Source organism: Schistocerca nitens, chromosome 1, assembly GCF_023898315.1.
Source record: "Schistocerca nitens isolate TAMUIC-IGC-003100 chromosome 1, iqSchNite1.1, whole genome shotgun sequence".
In the NCBI taxonomy this organism is placed as follows: Eukaryota; Metazoa; Arthropoda; class Insecta; order Orthoptera; family Acrididae; genus Schistocerca; species Schistocerca nitens.
In genome coordinates, this window is record NC_064614.1 from 1049312677 (window position 1) to 1049334231 (window position 21555).

The 21555-nt window shown below is 42.8% G+C and overlaps 1 protein-coding gene across 1 annotated transcript in view; it reads right to left on the reverse strand.

The window, feature by feature from the left end:
* Positions 1–20404, reverse strand: part of LOC126224746 (peripherin-2-like) — a 63994-nt gene extending 43590 nt beyond the window's left edge. Inside the window, exon 1 of the mRNA XM_049942208.1 lies at positions 20259–20404. Within this exon, the coding sequence (XP_049798165.1) occupies positions 20259–20404 (146 nt within the window). The remainder of the gene's footprint in view (positions 1–20258) is intronic.
* Between the last annotated feature and the right edge of the window lie 1151 nt (positions 20405–21555).

Consider the following 21555-nt stretch of genomic DNA (forward strand, 5'->3'; position numbering starts at 1 on the left):
AAGAGCTCAGATGGCAACCCAGTTCTAAGCAAAGAAGGGAAAGCAGAAAGGTGGAAGGAGTATATAGAGGGTCTATACAAGGGCGATGTACTTGAGGACACTATTATGGAAATGGAAGAGGATGTAGATGAAGATGAAATGGGAGATACGATACTGCGTGAAGAGTTTGACAGAGCACTGAAAGACCTGAGTCGAAACAAGGCCCCCGGAGTAGACAACATTCCATTGGAACTACTGACGGCCTTGGGAGAGCCAGTCCTGACAAAAAACTACCATCTGGTGAGCAAGATGTATGAAACAGGTGAAATACCCTCAGACTTCAAGAAGAATATAATAATTCCAATCCCAAAGAAAGCAGGTGTTGACAGATGTGAAAATTACCGGACAATCAGTTTAATAAGCCACAGCTGCAAAATACTAACACGAATTCTTTACAGACGAATGGAAAAACTAGTAGAAGCCGGCCTCGGGGAAGATCAGTTTGGATTCCGTAGAAATACTGGAACACGTGAGGCAATACTGACCTTACGACTTACCTTAGAAGAAAGATTAAGGAAAGGCAAACCTACGTTTCTAGCATTTGTAGACTTAGAGAAACCTTTTGACAATGTTGACTGGAATACTCTCTTTCAAATTCTAAAGGTGGCAGGGGTAAAATACAGGGAGCGAAAGGCTATTTACAATTTGTACAGAAACCAGATGGCAGTTATAAGAGTCGAGGGACATGAAAGGGAAGCAGCGGTTGGGAAGGGAGTAAAACAGGGTTGTAGCCTCTCCCCGATGTTATTCAATCTGTATATTGAGCAAGCAGTAAAGGAAACAAAAGAAAAATTCGGAGTAGGTATTAAAATCCATGGAGAAGAAATAAAAACTTTGAGGTTCGCCGATGACATTGTAATTCTGTCAGAGACAGCAAAGGACTTGGAAGAGCAGTTGAACGGAATGGATGGTGTCTTGAAGGGAGGATATAAGATGAACATCAACAAAAGCAAAACGAGGATAATGGAATGTAGTCGAATTAAGTCGGGTGATGTTGAGGGTATTAGATTAGGAAATGAGACACTTAAAGTAGTAAAGGAGTTTTGCTATTTGGGGAGCAAAATAACCGATGATGGTCGAAGTAGAGAGGATATAAAATGTAGACTGGCAATGGCAAGGAAAGCGTTTCTGAAGAAGAGAAATTTGTTAACATCGAGTATAGATTTAAGTGTCAGGAAGTCATTTCTGAAAGTATTTGTATGGAGTGTAGCCATGTATGGAAGTGAAACATGGACGGTAAATAGTTTGGACAAGAAGAGAATAGAAGCTTTCGAAATGTGGTGCTACAGAAGAATGCTTAAGATTAGATGGGTAGATCACATAACTAATGAGGAGGTATTGAATAGGATTGGGGAGAAGAGGAGTTTGTGGCACAACTTGACCAGAAGAAGGGATCGGTTGGTAGGACATGTTCTGAGGCATCAAGGGATCACCAATTTAGTATTGGAGGGCATCGTGGAGGGTAAAAATCGTAGGGGGAGACCAAGAGATGAATACAATAAGCAGATTCAGAAGGATGTAGGTTGCAGTAGGTACTGGGAGATGAAGAAGCTTGCACAGGATAGAGTAGCATGGAGAGCTGCATCAAACCAGTCTCAGGACCGAAGACCACAACAACAACAACATGATTTTGCATTTGGTACAGATTACATAATATGTTGCTGCGTATGGAATTTAGCTAACATACTGAATTTTTCTTTATAATTGTGCGGTGACTTCTATCTGTCACCAGTCTCGAGAAAATTGATTTGACGTAGCACACTCATATGCGACCGCGTCGCGCCAATGATCAAACCAGAATGAAATGTCCACAACATTCCTCACATTTCATAAACGGTTTGAGATATTGGCAAATGATAGCATACAAAGAGGGGACTATTTTTCCGTATGGTTATTATGCAGAACTTAATTATCTACCTTGTTATTCCACAGACTTTTTCAATGAAAGAATGTAATTTTTAAGGGCCATCGATGGCTGGTGAAACGAGAAATGCTATAGGTTTTGGAACAACATAAGATATTACACGTATTTTGCACTGACGATGAGCTTTTCCTTAAAATGCTGACCTTACTTTTCCTGAGTTCCTCACGCAATAAATTTAATAAACCACTGTTTCAGAATTCTCTTGCAGTTGACTCTGCACAAGATGTCAGTGTGGTGACACTGTGTAAACTTCGCTGTGTTTTGGCAAAAGAAGCAAAATTTTAACATGGCAACAGGAGAAATGTGTAAGTTTTACTCAAAATTCGCCACTCGCGACACTTATCTGAAAGTCATTAGTTGTTAATAAACCATGCGAAAATAAATTGTAGCATTTTCAGCGGAATTCTTTTCAGATGCCAACCAAAGCAGAGGTGACAGAGCTTCTTGAATGATCACCATGCAAGTGTGGGCTTGGAGGGCCCCACTCAATATTTAAAAAAAAAAAAAAATTAGTGTAGGCTTCAGTTCGGAACGGCACTTCCCCTTCCAGCTCATGGCATTTCCCCTACAGCGCCTGCCGCTCTTCCCATGAGTGCCCTGCAAACCATACATCTACCAGCCACGGAATACTGCGCGCACTCTTGACAACTTATACAGTCACTGATTGTGCCGTAAATTATTAACGTAATTCTCTTTCATCCTCCTCACACTCGTGTGCCAAGGCTAGAGCTATAATCCCTTCACCGTTTGTCAGCGGCAATTCTCAAAAAAATGGCTCTGAGCACTATGGGACTCAACTGCTGAGGTCATTAGTCCCCTAGAACTTAGAACTAGTTAAACCTAACTAACCTAAGGACATCACAAACATCCATGCCCGAGGCAGGATTCGAACCTGCGACCGTAGCGGTCTTGCGGTTCCAGACTGCAGCGCCTTTAACCGCACGGCCACTTCGGCCGGCGGCAATTCTCATGTTAAGACAGAAAATATAATTATTACAGTGACCATTTGTTTCCATTTATAGTTAGATGTTCGCTCCTCCCATTAAAATATTTGTCTGAGTGATGTGCTACCCATTTGTTTCATGATTAATTGGGCCACCCCTACTAATATCCATTTAAATAAGACGGTTTCCTCTGCATGATAGTATTATTTCCTTAAAATTAATTTGCAGGATCACTTTGGGTGGTTCCTCACTCCTTTGGTCACGAGAGTTTGGTCCTGTGCATCCTAGGGGTAGTGGTATGCTCCAACCACAATCTACACCCCACATTGTGTATGTGTTTGAGAGAGAATGTTAGAGTTTATTTCAAAATGCAAATGCAAAAGGTATGTCTATAGTCTACAGAACTGAAGAAGAATATTTTTCATGTGATATATTCTCTGCAGTCAATTTCCTTTGCGGTAGAGGTAATAATGATCCGTTTCAAAAAAATGGCTCTGAGCGCTATGGGACTTAATTTCTGAGGTCATCAGTCCCCTAGAACTTAGAACTACTTAAACCTAACTAACCTAAGGACATCACACACACCCATGCCCGAGGCAGGATTCGAACCTGCGACCGTAGCGGTCGCGCAGTTCCAGACTGTAGCGCCTAGAACCGCTCGGCCAGATCCGTTTCAGTCAGATGTCTCTAATGGCTCCAGTGTCTACTTGACGATAAATCTAACCTTCCTTCATTGCCTAAATATCATCCTTTCGAAATAAAACAGGACTTAAGTAGACGATTGACATGTGGATAACTATGAAAATTATATAATTTTGTTTTTAGGCTGTTTAGAAATCAGGATAAAATTTACGTAGCACTTCTGAGTATTAAACAAAAATGCTGGTAGGGTGTTGCTGTCGACCGTTAGTTTTCCCTTCAGCGCATGTTTAAAATAATCATTAATTGTTAAATTGTGACAACGTTTCATTTTCTGCAAGTGTGTGAAAATATGTAAGTATTGTTTAACGTGATTTGTCCTTAAGTTCGGATAGAGCTCATGCCTTGTAGGTACTACAGGTATGTAAATTACGAATACATCTTCTTTTCTTCACAATGAGATTATGTAGCTAAAGTATTCTGGAATACAATGGGAGCTTTCCGTTCATATTAATTAGTAATCGAGATTATTGTGCGATTTACTCCTTGTTAAAGGGCTTTTGACCCTTCGTCTAACATTCGGCATGCATTTCAGATACCCGTTGCACTGATTCTACTAACTGACCTCTAACACAAACTAAACTTGATGTCAAACTGCAGCTACCTGCTCGTGCTACCCAAAACTCCACTTATTTTGAGAATGTTATGTTACAGTAGAAACAGAAGTGCTGCAGTAAACAGCCAAGATCACTATTGTGCAGTATTTATTGAGATGACAGGTTTCAGCAAACTACATTGTCGTCATCAGATATTCTTAGTTTGCTGAATCCTGTCATCTCAATAAATGCTGTACAACAGCAGTGTTAGCGGTTTGAAATTGTATTTTTGTTTCTACATTAATCTACATCACCCCCAACTTGACAATTTCAAGCATATATGATACGTCACAGTTGGACAAGAGAAGTAGTTGCACTAAAATGCAATGTAAATACTTTCCAATTCTGTGCTACATTAATTGAATCTGCTACACGGTATGTCCCAGATTTACGGAGAACAACGAAATGGACTTTTTTTCATGACGAGTGCAAAAAACAGTGTCGCTATATCACTTCAAAACTGGAAAGTCAACTGGACTTTGACTCAAATTCACTTATACTTTATTTATTATCTCACAGTCTTGCAACACAACAACGCCAAATGCAAAGAATAATAAATTAGCTACTCTATTCACCAAACATTCAAACACGTATGCTCCGTAAAATCAAGTACCCCAAACAATGCAAACGCCTCCTCAACAAAGTAATCATCATTTGCACAGACACTCCATTACCAATGTAAATAAAAGCGACAGAACTGTGCAAGATTAAGTACACAATGATATTAATAGGTACAAACGTGTCTACTTCTCAGTTTAAAGTGAAATACATTTTTAACATACTGGTTATCTGGAGTAGTATGTTGTCAGTTTGTGGCTTTTGCGAGGCGAAGCAGATTTCAAGTCTATATCGCTCTGCCTCGAGCTTTCATTACGGAACGAGGAAGTGTGACAGTGCATGTTTGCCCATCAAAAAACAGAGTTACTTTCTTCTGGGTGGACCCCACAGCCTCAACAAATTTGAGAAATAACGTGATTCCACTAGGCTGTGTTTTAAATTACTTTGTTTTCTCTAGAACTTTCTTTTTCAAGTGCATCTATAGTAACAAACGTGACCACAAATTTGTCAGTTCGTTAAAAAAAGGTCGCGTGCCATGTATATTTCTGCACAGTACGGTCGTTAACGGTCATCTTCTACAATATACGTTGCATGACATGCAAAGTGCTTTCGAGAACGATAACATTACTGCGTTATTAAAATGACCAGCGAGTAGCACCAGGGAAATATACCTTATAATATTTCTAGAACGAAATTTCCACTCTACAGCGGAGTGTGCGCTGATATGAAACTTCCTGGCAGATTAAAACTGTGTGCCGGACCGAGACTCGAACTTGGGACCTTTGCCTTCCGCGGGCAAGCGCTCTACCGACTGAGCTACCCAGGCACGACTCACGCCCCGTCCTCACAGCTTTAATTCCGTCAGTTCCCCGTCTCCTATCTTCCAAACTTCACAGAAGCTCTCCTGGTAGGAGACGAGGAACTGGCGGAATTAAAGCTGTGAGGACGGGGCCTGAGTCGTGCTTGGGTAGCTCAGTTAGCCGGCACGGTAGCTCAGCGTGTTCGGTCAGAGGGTTAGCAGCCCTCTGTAATAAAAAATCTGAGCTAATCGATCAACAACGAACTTAAATGGATGTCTTACGACGTCCGGCCCGAGCAGATGCAACGAACAATAGCGAACAAAATGAGATTTAAAAAAAAAAAAAAAGAAAAAGGTCGGTAGAGCACTTGTCCGCGAAAGGCAAAGGTCCCGAGTTCGAGTCTCGGTCCGGCACACAGTTTTAATCTGCCAGGAAGTTTCATACCTTATAATGTTTACCATAAATCACGCTGTATGCATTTGTTGGCATGACTATCACACTATCACATTATCACATGTGCACGAAACTTTTTTTTTGTGCTTCAAAAAGATTCATCCGATCACAAACCGCGAGATTGATCAACATCGGGAGCAAATGGCACTGTGCGAGATTAGTGTGCTCCTTACGGTCGATCGATCGTTCGAGGCGGCCTGCCGGAGTGACCGTGCGGTTCTAGGCGCTACAGTCTGGAGCCGAGCGACCGCTACATTCGCAGGTTCGAATCCTGCCTCGGGCATGGATGTGTGTGATGTCCTTAGATTAGTTAGGTTTAATTAGTTCTGAGTTCTAGGCGACTGATGACTTCAGAAGTTAAGTCGCATAGTGCTCAGAGTCATTTGAACCATTTGATTTGATTGTTCGAGGCGGCTTACTGGTGATGATAAAGGATTTTACATGCAAGCTTTTTGCTCCGTTCTGTTGATAAATGAAATTTTCGGTGCGTTCTTGCAATTGCAGAGCGTCATATCTTCAACATACTCCGCTGCGCATCTTTTCCGCAAAAAAAAAAGAGCGGATTACAAAGCTTTTCCAGAAAAAAATAGCGCAAAACACGTGATGCCTTGGAGACTCTCTGTCAGGCTTGCCTGTGGTTTGTGGCTGCTATGTTCCCTACGTTCTTACATAGATTTGACCTAAATCACTGAACATTAAACGTAAATGTAAAGTGTTATCTTTCATTTCCAATCCTAGAAAGAGCTCACTAAACTCTACGCGTTGTTCTTCATCACCATCATGGAGATCTAAACACCAAAGTCTTGGAACTACTTGTGCTGTCGTCGAATGCTTTGAGCTGTAGGAATTACAGTGATGTACTCTAGACGAAAATCACGCTGCACAGTTGTAAATGAATTACATACAAAACGCCTTCTGTCACTGTTTAACCGCTATCTAAGCTCGATACTCGTTGGGTAATGAACGAGCTGTACAAGGTGGACCAATGCTGGTAATCACACGAGACGGCAGCTTACAACTGCTGCCAAGGCAAACTTTTAATTTCAATGACTAAGTTAAACACTACCCCGAGTATCTGTCTTCATTCGTGTAGAAGATATAGACTCGTGAAAACGGATGACTTTTTTCTCAAACACTCGGATCATCTTCCGTGGTGCACAGTTTCAGTTATGGGGAAGACCAGATGAATATTGCTGTGTCCCAAACACCATGACCTGCTAGCAGTTCACTTAAAGATATTAGAATTCCAACTTTTGTATGATCCACCGTCGGCCTTTTCAATCAGGCATAAAAAAATAGCAAGTGTGCAACTGTCGGAGCCACACAGCTTACAACGCACAATAATATTTGAACAAGAATTACCGCTGTAGATCCAGCACGACCATGGGATATGTCAACAGGAGGAAATCCAGAGGACGAGGGACAGAATCAGGCAGACTGCAGGAAGCTATATCCACCAGCGTACGACTTCTGCAACCTGCACATCTGTCGCTGATAAAGCCATCATGATGATAACATGAATACCTGTTGGTGCAATTTTCATCAAAACGAACACATAGTGAACTTGTTTGAGGTTTAATAACAGAGGCCCGCTTTTGTGTTTGTTAAATGGGAAGACAAATATATACAGACTACAGCTGATACCGTCTGAATAACTATTGTACTAACAAGCAGCAGACAGGATGAGCGTAAATGTTACGAATATATTCCCCAATCGACGTATAAGGTACTAATGTACTAAACTCCGGAAAGCCAGTCAGTTACCTAGTCGACCACCAATTTATTTTAAATTACCATCTAAAGACATAAACCAAACATATGGCACTTTAGCGAGGTATTCGAAATGTGCATATTGAACTATGATAACAAGGAAAGTTAAGAACCATAAGACGTGAAGTTAAAGTCTCCTCAGTCAAAATATTTTTTTAGAAAGATGTACTCCCCTTCTTATATATGTTCATATGCCTTCAAATCACAGAGAAGAATGGATAATCTTTATATTCACGGAGTTCGCTGGCCTATAAAGTCGTGTAACAGTGCATTCCTGCAGTGTTTCAGATGCTTACGCTCTGGGCACAACGGTAAACAGTAAGCAGTGCCGCAGTCAACAGAGGTGTGCCCGCATAACATCAGGGAGTGCAACGGGACCACACCCTCACTACCCCTGTACGCATACATCAAACAATCGTAGATGTACTGAACACATTCGACAGGCAGAAATTCAAAGAAAGATGGCGTACAAAGATGTTTCATATAAGCAGGATGCTGACAAATGTGGTAAATGGACATACGTTATTGTGGCGTTGGGAATCGGTGTTAAAATCTATCAAAACGCGACCATATTCCTATCAGGTAAGCAACAGTATGTACATACACGTAGTGGAAGTCTCGGGTAGAGGCATTATCATCCCCTGCGGTATGCACACAACATGAGGAATAATCATTTCAGCCACCACAAACGCACCAAAAAAGGAAGAAAATATTATCTATTGCTCCACTCGGAGAGTTACGACCAGAGTACATTTCTCCTGCTGCTAATTGTTCACATCAGAAGTTATGGCTTCCCATCAAACATATTATACCCCAGGCCGCTACAATCCACGCAGTCCGATAGACAAGGAAACAATGCCCTAAGTACGGAAGAATTCATCAACAATATTTTAATATAGTATTAGCAGTGTTGGAAGAGGTAAATCCTGATGTCTAGTTAGGATCATCGACACAGTGCAGCTTCGTCAAGGACTCTTTGTAGCATCTGACAACTTTAGTGGAGAACTACACCAAAGGTATCATGCAGCGAAGTCCATGCTCTATAAAGGCAAATAACGACAGTGTCCTGATGCTGATACAGTCGATCAGTATATCTGCATTTGCTTAAACGAGAAGAGTGCTTCTTTTTTATGGCTACGACGTCGTTCAGAGCTACCAAATACACTCCTGGAAATTGAAATAAGAACACCGTGAATTCATTGTCCCAGGAAGGGGAAACTTTATTGACACATTCCTGGGGTCAGATACATCACATGATCACACTGACAGAACCACAGGCACATAGACACAGGCAACAGAGCATGCACAATGTCGGCACCAGTACAGTGTATATCCACCTTTCGCAGCAATGCAGGCTGCTGTTCTCCCATGGAGACGATCGTAGAGATGCTGGATGTAGTCCTGTGGAACGGCTTGCCATGCCATTTCCACCTGGCGCCTCAGTTGGACCAGCGTTCGTGCCGGACGTGCAGACCGCGTGAGACGACGCTTCATCCAGTCCCAAACATGCACAATGGGGGACAGATCCGGAGATCTTGCTGGCCAGGGTAGTTGACTTACACCTTCTAGAGCACGTTGGGTGGCACGGGATACATGCGGACGTGCATTGTCCTGTTGGAACAGCAAGTTCCCTTGCCGGTCTAGGAATGGTAGAACGATGGGTTCGATGACGGTTTGGATGTACCGTGCACTATTCAGTGTCCCCTCGACGATCACCAGTGGTGTACGGCCAGTGTAGGAGATCGCTCCCCACACCATGATGCCGGGTGTTGGCCCTGTGTGCCTCGGTCGTATGCAGTCCTGATTGTGGCGCTCACCTGCACGGCGCCAAACACGCATACGACCATCATTGGCACCAAGGCAGAAGCGACTCTCATCGCTGAAGACGACACGTCTCCATTCGTCCCTCCATTCACGCCTGTCGCGACACCACTGGAGGCGGGCTGCACGATGTTGGGGCGTGAGCGGAAGACGGCCTAACGGTGTGCGGGACCGTAGCCCAGCTTCATGGAGACGGTTGCGAATGGTCCTCGCCGATACCCCAGGAGCACCAGTGTCCCTAATTTGCTGGGAAGTGGCGGTGCGGTCCCCTACGGCACTGCGTAGGATCCTACGGTCTTGGCGTGCATCCGTGCGTCGCTGCGGTCCGGTCCCAGGTCGACGGGCACGTGCACCTTCCGCCGACCACTGGCGACAACATCGATGTACTGTGGAGACCTCACGCCCCACGTGTTGAGCAATTCGGCGGTACGTCCACCCGGCCTCCCGCATGCCCACTATACGCCCTCGCTCAAAGTCCGTCAACTGCACATACGGTTCACGTCCACGCTGTCGCGGCATGCTACCAGTGTTAAAGACTGCGATGGAGCTCCGTATGAGCCGGCCGCTGGTGGCCGAGCGGTTCTGGCGCTACAGTCTGGAACCGCGCGACCGCTACGGTCGCAGGTTCGAATCCTGCCTCGGGCATGGATGTGTGTGTTGTCCTTAGGTTAGTTAGGTTTAAGTAGTTCTAAGTTCTAGGGGACTTATGACCTCAGCAGTTGAGTCCCATAGTGCTCAGAGCCATTTGAACCATTTGAGCTCCGTATGCCACGGCAAACTGGCTGACACTGACGGCGGCGGTGCACAAATGCTGCGCAGCTAGCGCCATTCGACGGCCAACACCGCGGTTCCTGGTGTGTCCGCTGTGCCGTGCGTGTGATCATTGCTTGTACAGCCCTCTCGCAGTGTCCGGAGCAAGTATGGTGGGTCTGACACACCGGTGTCAATGTGTTCTTTTTTCCATTTCCAGGAGTGTAGATGGGTGCAAAAGAAGTACTAAGTTCATTAAACGTGGCATAAAATGCAAACCCCTCTCTCTTTCCTAGCGTTCAGTTTCAGTTTATTTTAACAGATAACTTTTTTGTGACTGGATTCCTATGTCATTCCTGTTGCCACAATCGTCAGTTGATCACAGGAGGGGAAGTTGTGCGCCATTTCTCTGTGAGTTCTGCAAAATCTTTTCTGTGTGTTAACTCATTTTAACTGTTTGCGTGTCGTGCGTTCTGAGGCGGACATAGGAGCCAGCCAAGCATTTACCTAAAGGAGCGTGGAAATACACGTAAAATTCACACTGCCCGGCGTACCAGACCAACGGTCACTTATTCGCATCGTGAATTCGATCTGCGTCTGGTTCATTTACCTGCCCACAAGCTAATGCGTTGCCTGTTAAATTATATGAGTAAGTCTACAGACTACAAACATAGTACTAATAATATGTACAAGCCGTGTTAAAAAACGAGAATTTTGCTATATGGAGTGTTGTATTAATCTGACTAGAGCGATTTTGTACTTGTCGCGTTGATAAACATATTTGAAAAGTATCTGAATAGAGTTAGTCTTATCGGATGTTCACTCGGGTGTGAGATGTCAGGTTAAATGTGTCCTAGTAGTATCGGTGATTATTCAATTTTTTATAAAAATGAATCAGGGAACGTTTATCAAATTTTACTAGATCAACGAAATGTAGTGCAGCAAAGTTTTAGAAATGTTATATATTGCTTCCAGCGGATCTGCTATGAGTAAGACAAGGGTTTACGAGTAGTATAAGGGTTTCGAAGAGGGTCATGAAGACGACGAAGAAAAGCAACAGCCCTGGACGGCCCAGCACATCATTAAACGATGAAATCGTGGACTCTGGAAAATGATTAGGAACAATCGCCGAAACACAATCAGCAAAATCGCTGAAGAATCTGCTGTATCAACTGGCTCGTGGGATGAAATGTTTTTGAATGTTTTGGTTACAACACTTCTGACAGCAAAATCTTTTCCGAAATTGTTGAATTACGAACCAGAACAGGGGCGAATGCTACTTGCTCAAGAGTCGCTAGATGCTGTCAACAATGATGCAGAACTTATAAGATGTGTCATAATAGATAATAAATATGGGTGTACAGATGTGATGAAATTAAGGCTCAATGGTCCCAGTGGAAAAGCATTCTGAACCATCAACAATGAAAGCTCGGCTAGTAAGTACAGTCAAAAGCGAAGATTATGCATACTGTGTTCTTCGGTGTTAAAAGCGTAGTGCACCATGAGAGCTTGCCACAAGGTCGAACGATCAATAAGGAGTATTATTTACAAGTTCAAAGCGCTGTAACGCCCATATTCGTGGCGTAAGAAGCCAGGACTTTTGAATCACAACAATGAACCTGCTCACATCAACATTTCCAGGCTTGGACGCATTTTACTTTTTTCTGTTAGCAGAAATAGAGAAAACCTTTTCATAAGCATAGATGAGATTAAAAACACTTTGCAGAGAAAGCTAAGAGCTATCTCAAAATCGATTTCCAGAAGTGTTGCGGGAATTAGAAAAAGCTGGCATAAGTGTATAACATCTAGTGAGGAACATTATGAAGGGGATAACTCTTATGTAGAAGAATAAATAAAATAATTTCCAAAATATAAACATTCTCTTTATTTTCTGAACACACCTCGTACATTTACACCACAGATGTTACTGGCGAGTCCTTTAGGATGTGGGATCTTCTCTCCGTTGAGTGCCAGACTGAAACAGCACCAGTCATCAACCAAAAAGAATGATTTAATTCAACAAAACACCAAACAGTTAACGTTGGGAATGTTAATGCCCATTACTCGTTCTGGGACCTACTCCTATTAACATGAGGGGGCTGCTTGGTTGTCTTAAGCAACAAGATTTCAAAAAGTGCAGCAAAACATAACAAACGTGACAGCACCGTAAATGGCGGCTTCTCCACAGCCAATATCACTCATTACCTCAGTTGAGAAGTATTCCAAGGATCGCTGATACCTAATCACCTACCTATATCAGATGTTAAGTACTTCAGTAGTAAGCAATATAGTCTGCCTTTGTCGTAAATGGAGTATTTGAATAGTTGGCTGGGCTGAGTATCCTGAACAGACAACGGAATGTATAAAGGAAAGTTGGCAGACGAAGACAGATCATACCAACTTTATCAAGTGCATCACAACAGCATTTAAACGTAACATTCCACAAAACAGTGCATTTCAACCATTCAGTACGTTATTATCACTCTGGTAGGACAGAGAATACGAGGAAGTAAGTAACGAGGAAAAAAATCGTTAGGAGATACAAGCTACAAGTAACCTTGTCATCTTGAAGTCAGAGCCATTGTCAAACGCTCAAGTAAGATACGAAGAGGAGATTTCTATGGCAACCTATCTGTCAAAACTAGAAATCATAATGCATAGAACAAATCTTGTGTTTCATCGTAGAAATTCCTAGAAAATATAGCTTACAGCATCACACCTGACATCGTGGAGCTTATAATCACCAAAGTCAACAGCGACAAAATATCAGCCTTTCAGAAATCACCTTGGCAATAGGACATGGAAAAAGCACAAGGAAAGCCAGAACGTCCTACCTAAGGGTCAAATAGTTTTCAGGAAAGAACAGAGCACAAAAGTTAGTTTATTTGCAGGTAGTCATCGATAACATGCAATAATTGCATTCTGGTGGTGTACGCAGGCATCTCCAGTGCCTATGAAAATGTGTTGATTCCTCTATTAGCTACGAAGCTTCTAAATCTTAGAATCCCGACTACAGTCTTTTCAACCGTTGTCCGCTACTAACAGGATACTCATCAACACGGATAAGGGAAAATGTATATGATCAAGAGAAACAACTGTAGGACTACTGCAGGTCTCAGTTATCTCTCCTTTGCTATTTAATGTATTCGCTGCGGTTTTACATAATGCCATGCAATGGGAGATTCAGGTATTACAACTCTAAATGTGAAACATATGAAAGAGTACCAACATAAAATGGGTGACGCTATGAGAAATATCTGGGAGTGGCTAAATACAAACGGTTCGGCAGTATCGCCGAACAAATAAATCATCCCTGCATGAATACACTCGACGTTGGTAAAATGTGCGGAGTACTAACAGACTTGATCCATACAAATTCAGCATTAAAACAATAGTAAAAAAATTATATTGATTAGAGGCAGACCTGATCAACCTATCTACCACGCACAATTAGGAAATGTGAAATTCCTCCTGTAACGCTTCAGTTCTTACAAGATGAACTCGCAGTCCACTGCCTCAGCTTGGGAACTTTCCTCCTCTAGCAGGTCTTTAATTCTCAACTCTGCCTCTACGTCATCGACTTACTCCTCACCCATTGTAGATTACAGCAAATTTCCGTCCTTAAGCACAAGAGTCGTCACAGCGTCGTAACCCTCTGTCAGTCTGCTAACACGGCATGAATAATAGCGTAACGTATTCCATACCCACATGGACGACAGAAAAGGTAATCTATACCAATGCATCTAAAATACTTCAACGAAGAAGGTAGACAGGCAGCGCTTTTCTAGACTACACTAAGAAGTAAGGGGTTGTGTTTAAATTGCCATCAGAAGCAACAGCCCTTACCGTGGTACTCAATGCCATCTTGCAGGCCCTAAGTTAATCAAAAAGACCCGAGGAAAACACAGATTTCACGATTGGCCTCGAAGCTGATAAAATATCAGTACATAGACACCACAAATAATTATATCATGCACGGCATCCTCTGTGTAATACAAAAGTTACGCGACAGAAAAAAAATCACTGTTTTTATATTGGGCAATAGAGAAAGCATTGTATACAAAACAGAGGAGTTCAAAAAAATACCAACTGTTGATGTCCTTTTAATAACATCAAAATAAAAATAAGGAAGCAAATGAACAAAAGATGTAAAATTCTCATGGGAAAGCTATACCAATATTGTGCCATCGCTTCCAGCAAACCCATGCAGTAAAAAATGTAAATAATGTAGACTTTATATGGTTGCCATTACTCACCTAAGATTTAATCATGAGCTGTTCCATGAACACGCCTATCTAGTCCGCGTTGTTGACTTCGGTCTCTGTAATTACTGCGTTGAAGGCCGCCTTTTTCTTGGTTGCTGACGGAGATATCAAGAGGCAACTTGGCTAAAACAATGACTGTACACGCCTACACCGTCTCCAAAGTGAAAATCGTAGTGAAGACAAAAGAACTCTCAATGAATTTTCTTTTGTATTAATTTACATTCCTGGAAATTGAAATAAGAACACCGTGAATTCATTGTCCCAGGAAGGGGAAACTTTATTGACACATTCCTGGGGTCAGATACATCACATGATCACACTGACAGAACCACAGGCACATAGACACAGGCAACAGAGCATGCACAATGTCGGCACTAGTACAGTGTTCAAATTGTTCAAATGGCTCTGAGCACTATGGGACTCAACTGCTGAGGTTATTAGTCCCCTAGAACTTAGAACTAGTTAAACCTAACTAACCTAAGGACATCACAAACATCCATGCCCGAGGCAGGATTTGAACCTGCGACCGTAGCGGTCTTGCGGTTCCAAACTGCAGCGCCTTGAACCGCACGGCCATTTCGGCCGGCCAGTACAGTGTATATCCACCTTTCGCAGCAATGCAGGCTGCTATTCTCCCATGGAGACGATCGTAGAGATGCTGGATGTAGTCCTGTGGAACGGCTTGCCATGCCATTTCCACCTGGCGCCTCAGTTGGACCAGCGTTCGTGCTGGACGTGCAGACCGCGTGAGACGACGCTTCATCCAGTCCCAAACATGCACAATGGGGGACAGATCCGGAGATCTTGCTGGCCAGGGTAGTTGACTTACACCTTCTAGAGCACGTTGGGTGGCACGGGATACATGCGGACGTGCATTGTCCTGTTGGAACAGCAAGTTCCCTTGCCGGTCTAGGAATGGTAGAACGATGGGTTCGATGACGTTTTGGATGTACCGTGCACTATTCAGTGTCCCCTCGACGATCACCGGTGGTGTACGGCCAGTGTAGGAGATCGCTCCCCACACCATGATGCCGGGTGTTGGCCCTGTGTGCCTCGGTCGTATGCAGTCCTGATTGTGGCGCTCACCTGCACGGCGCCAAACACGCATACGACCATCATTGGCACCAAGGCAGAAGCGACTCTCATCGCTGAAGACGACACGTCTCCATTCGTCCCTCCATTCACGCCTGTCGCGACACCACTGGAGGCGGGCTGCACGATGTTGGGGCGTGAGCGGAAGACGGCCTAACGGTGTGCGGGACCGTAGCCCAGCTTCATGGAGACGGTTGCGAATGGTCCTCGGCGATACCCCAGGAGCAACAGTGTCCCTAATTTGCTGGGAAGTGGCGGTGCGGTCCCCTACGGCACTGCGTAGGATCCTACGGTCTTGGCGTGCATCCGTGTGTCGCTGCGGGCCGGTCCCAGGTCGACGGGCACGTGCACCTTCCGCCGACCACTGGCGACAACATCGATGTACTGTGGAGACCTCACGCCCCACGTGTTGAGCAATTCGGCGGTACGTCCACCCGGCCTCCCGCATGCCCACTATACGCCCTCGCTCAAAGTCCGTCAGCTGCACATACGGTTCACGTCCACGCTGTCGCGGCATGCTACCAGTGTTAAAGACTGCGATGGAGCTCCGTATGCCACGGCAAACTGGCTGACACTGACGGCGGCGGTGCACAAATGCTGCGCAGCTAGCGCCATTCGACGGCCAACACCGCGGTTCCTGGTGTGTCCTCTGTGCCGTGCGTGTGATCATTGCTTGTACAGCCCTCTCGCAGTGTCCGGAGCAAGTATGGTTGGTCTGACACACCGGTGTCAATGTGTTCTTTTTTCCATTTCCAGGAGTGTATAATAAAAGGCGAAATTAAGTGTGAGTTATATAATTCTCATTAACCAACGTGGAATCAGAAATCATTTGTCTTATTTTGCATAACACGCTGCACTGTGCTATTAAACGTTTATACAACTATGAAACTATTCAGATATTATTCGTCACATTGTGTTCCTGTCAAGTGATGTAGAATGTACAAAATATTATAATAAAAAAATTATTTCGCTCTGTGACCCGAGTTCTCAGTCCAAGTGGTAGAGAGATCGTTGATTCAAAGAAATACTACGTTTACACAGGGCTCCCAAAACAGAATCTACACCAAAACGCAGGTATATATCAATTACAGAGTAAGTATGGGACAAACCACTCCATGTAGAACACCTAAGAAAACACTATGAAAAACTAACTCTGGAGAAGGAAATACGAAAATAAAAAAAATAAGAATAAAACACGCCTCCTAGCCCTGCAAGAAAATTACCACATACAGAAAACCAAAGTAGGAAAGAAAACCCTGTTGAATACTCACGTGCACATGCCAAGCAACTCATTGTTCACACTAGCACATATAACAGTCGAGTAGCACTCCGACAGAGGATTATTGTCATAATAATAATAATAATAATAATAATAATAATAATACCACCCAATGTCTTCCCACTCACTTGTCCATGAACCCTTCCACAAAATAGTTTACACCAGCACTCAAATCAGTTGAACATCAAAACTATCAGCCACTCTCTGTCAGCTATTACAATCATATTAAACATTCTACAACTCGCACTGAATAACCACCAATACACCCACCCCACCACCACTCCCCCTCTCCACACACACACACATACGCTAAATAAAATAACAGGCATCGTTAGGTGGGCAACATGTTACGTAAACAAACCAAACAGCATCAGACATATCGTGAATGCAAAGTGGTTACATTTTTCAATAACAGTTTTCGATCAAATATCTACAACTAGTGACAGAAGACTAACGTGCAACAACAACAAGGGGAAACAATATGAAAACTGTAAAGAAAAAATTTCGTAACATGAAAACGTGCTTCTGTTTCGAAAAAGAAGGTACAGCGCGAGCTCTAACATGAGAGTAAACGTAGATGCCAACAAAAAACGTGAAGTACTGTAAGTAATCACCTATTTACACAAGAAACGAGATCTGAACTATTTTATAATCTACAAAGAACATATATCAAAATAAAAACTGTATCATTTTAGATCCCACTGAGGATGCTTTAAAGTAGAATGGGCGAAAGGTGGATAGGAAATTGAAATTCAGTGCCGCAAGAAAAGGTGGTTTTTAATTTACAAAACAAATACTCCCAACAAAGGGTTCCGTTAACCAATTTTGCTAACACCGCTTTATACTGATCATACAAACACTCTAATATCGATGCTGGAAATGTGACTCCAGATGTCGGACTTCATTTTTTACAATCGATTTTCGAACCCGTGTAGACACTCCACCGTTTTTGTGACAGTGATGTTTGATGTTGACGTTGTTTGCCCAGCCAAGGTGATGAAGAAATACCACACTGAGGAAGAAGTCATTTATCTCCGACCTCGAATTGGACAGCAATCATGCTGACTATACCCCGACTGTAACAACAAAGTTACCACAGCAATAATCAACTAGATAACGAGCTTAGTTGCTGCCTCTCTTTTTTTTCTCCGTTATGCTATCGCTTTACAGACTGTAATAAACTATGTCCAATAACGTAACATTTGTGAATCGTTTTCGTCACGTGCTTTGTTTCTTTGTGCTGTTTCTTTTACAATATGCAAAAGAATTATTGTAGCTAAAAAGAAAGTGAGCTGAAAAGCGATACGTCTATTATGATTCTGCAAGGCGAAGTCAGTACTGCAGGTTAATGGGAAACGAACGAAGAAATTCAGTACTTAAGCCGGTGTTCCACCACGGCCGCTCTAGGCATGGGCAACGGCGAACCGACAATAACGCCCCATTCGGTGTCTGTCAACCATCTTGTTATTTTAACCCACCTGTTGTTGTTGTGGTCGATGCAGCTTTCCATGCTACTCTATCCTGCGCAAGCTTCTTCATCTCCCAGTACCTACTACAACCTACATCCTTCTGAATCTGCTTAGTGTATTCATCTCTTGGTCTTCCTCTACTGTTTTTGCCCTCCACGCTGCCCTCCAATACTAAATTGGTGACCCCTTGATGACTCGGAACATGTCCTACCAACCAATCCCTTCTTCTAGTCAAATTGTGCCACAAATTTCTCCCCAATTCTAGTCAATTCCTCCTCATTAGTTATGTGATCTACCCATCTTATCTTCAGTATTCTTCTGTAGCACCACATTTCGAAAGCTACTATTCTCTTCTTGTCCAAACTATTTATCGTCCATGTTTCACTTCCATACATGGCTACACTACCATACAAATACTTTCAGAAACGACTTCCTAACACTTAAATCTATACTCGATGTTAACAAATTTCTCTTCTTCAGAAACGCTTTCATTGCCATTGGCAGTCTACATTTCAAATCCTCTCTACTTCGACCGTCATCAGCTATTTTGGTCCCCAAATAGCAAAACTCCTTTACTACTTTAAGTGTCTCATTTTCTAATCTAATTCCCTCAGCATCGCCCGACTTAATGCGACTACATTCCATTATCCTCGTTTTCCTTTTGTTGATGTTCATCTTATATCCTCCTTTCAAGACACTGTCCATTCCATTCAACTGATCTTCCAGGTCCTTTGCTGTCTCTGACAGAATTACAATGTCATCGGCGAACCTCAACGTTTTTATTTCTTCTCCCTGGACTTTAATACCTACTCCGAATTTTTCTTTTGTTTCCTTTATTGCTTGCTCAATATACAGATTGAATAACGTCGGGGATAGGCTACAACCCTGTCTCACTCCCTTCCCAACCACTGCTTTCCTTTCATGGCCCTCTACTCCTATAACTGCCTTTTGGTTTCTGTACAACAGCAGGTTGTGTAACAAAATGTAGGTAGCAATCACCACGATTTCCCTGTAAACATGTGAACTGACGGTACACATCCACTATACCAGCTTTCCCTTGCTTACTTCGAACTTTTTATTACATCTATAAGTCGGAAAAGCAGATTTCGAGAGTCCATTCGTATAAAACAATTGACGATCGGAAAACCAATGTCTGGTACTTTCGCTTATGAGGAAAAGCGACAGCGAAAAACTGTTTTCGTATTCCGGAAGTTTGTCTCATGAAAACGCAGCACGTCAGCAACAAACTCTCAGAACCTGCCGTTGGGAGGTGCAACTCAGAAAATGAAGTCTCGTAGTTCAACTACAAAAATCACTAGACTTTTTCTAAGAAAATTCGCACCAACAGTTAAATAACAAAAGCTTTGTTGACAAAATAGATGCCTTCTCATCTCCTATCAAGATTAAGCAACTGAAGATCTATGGAGAAGAACAAAGAAAACTTTAATTACCTTCAAATTAGTCATATTTAGAATATGTGCAGTACTCGACATGGGAAATCGTCTGTTTACTGAAAACATTTGGCCATTTACTGCTCGCATTATTATTTAGGCACCATAAAGTAAACAGCAGGTTGTGTAACAAAATGTTGGTAGCAGTCACCACGATTTCCATGTAATCTAACGGTACACATCGTCTACACCAGCTTTCCGTTGCTTACTTAGAACTTTTTATTACATCCATATACTTTTCGGTGGCGTAGCCCGAGACTTAGTTTAGTGAGTGATAAATCCCAACAACGATGATATCTACTGAACAAGTCTACATTTAGTAATTTAAAATTATACTTTTGGACTTACTTCTCTAGTTCAACGCCGCCCAGCTGAGGATCAAACCACGAAACGTAGAACCATTCCTTGTACGACTTACTCCCACAACATTTGAACGTAATCTGGAGAATGTCGATCGATGATTTCATCTGCGCATTTGTAGCATACTCTTTCATAGCCTTTAAAAGAGCGTGATGAACACTTTTGTTGTCATAAATAGAATGAAAAACGCATATAAGCGTTACAATCAGTATCGCTACAGAAATCACTGCAGCCGTGACAGCATACCAAAACAGCCACTTGTTTATTCGCATGTCTGCTTTCCTAGGTCTCGCCCAGCGGCTCATTATTAATCCCACGAAGCTCGGCGGCAAACATACCGTCCCTATTCCCGACAGTAGGACGGGAAGCATGTACCCGTCGCTGATAGATATCATGCTCAGATACGACCCAACTTTCACCCAGATGTGAATGCCGGTTGCTATTACTCCGACAGAACATATCAAAGAGACCAAGTTAAGAAAAAGCAAAATATACGTCGCAGCATGAAGAGTTTGCTGTGACAGGGTTGTCTCTATTAGAACCATGAAAATAGTCTCTTAACGACACAGAAGAAGGCTGATCGCCGAACAAATAGGGCACTATCGAGAGTCGCATCCCGCAAGCTGCATCTGTGGACTGCACAGATAAAATTAGTAATGAATACAGATGTCTTTGTTATCATTAGTAAGGACAAGACTGTTCTCCGTTACATAGAGTAGGAATATCTATGAAGTGAGCATTCAAATACGCATAACGAATTTTTTGTCACCAACATACGACTTCTCCAAGTCACGCAATTATGATAGGGCATACAATTTGTCCATAAGTGCCGTATAGATTTGGAATGAAATTAAGGTAATATTCAAGAATAATTGCCTATCGAAGTCGCAGGATCCAAATGATACATATCTAACGTGCGATTGTAAATCAGTCATGCGATTCTAGTGGCGTGCGTTATGTTTACGGTCGTCACTACAGCAACGACAAAAGAAGAGCGTTACGAAAGTACTTGTAATTACAAAGGAGACGACTTACCTTACTCGTCATCGGTGTTGTCTTCATGTGAAAGTCCATTACGGTGGTCTGGATGGATAATTTTGAAGAGTAGAACCATATATTCCTGCTTCTCGTTCGTTTTCCGTACTGTCCGCAATGAAATTGTAACGGTATTTCAGCGTCGAAACTGTCCTTACGAAGTTTTACACAGTTCACACCACTAAAGTCTACACAGTCCCGTTTTTCCTCGTCCGGTAGTACTCCATATTTGCGACAAAAAGTCGAACAA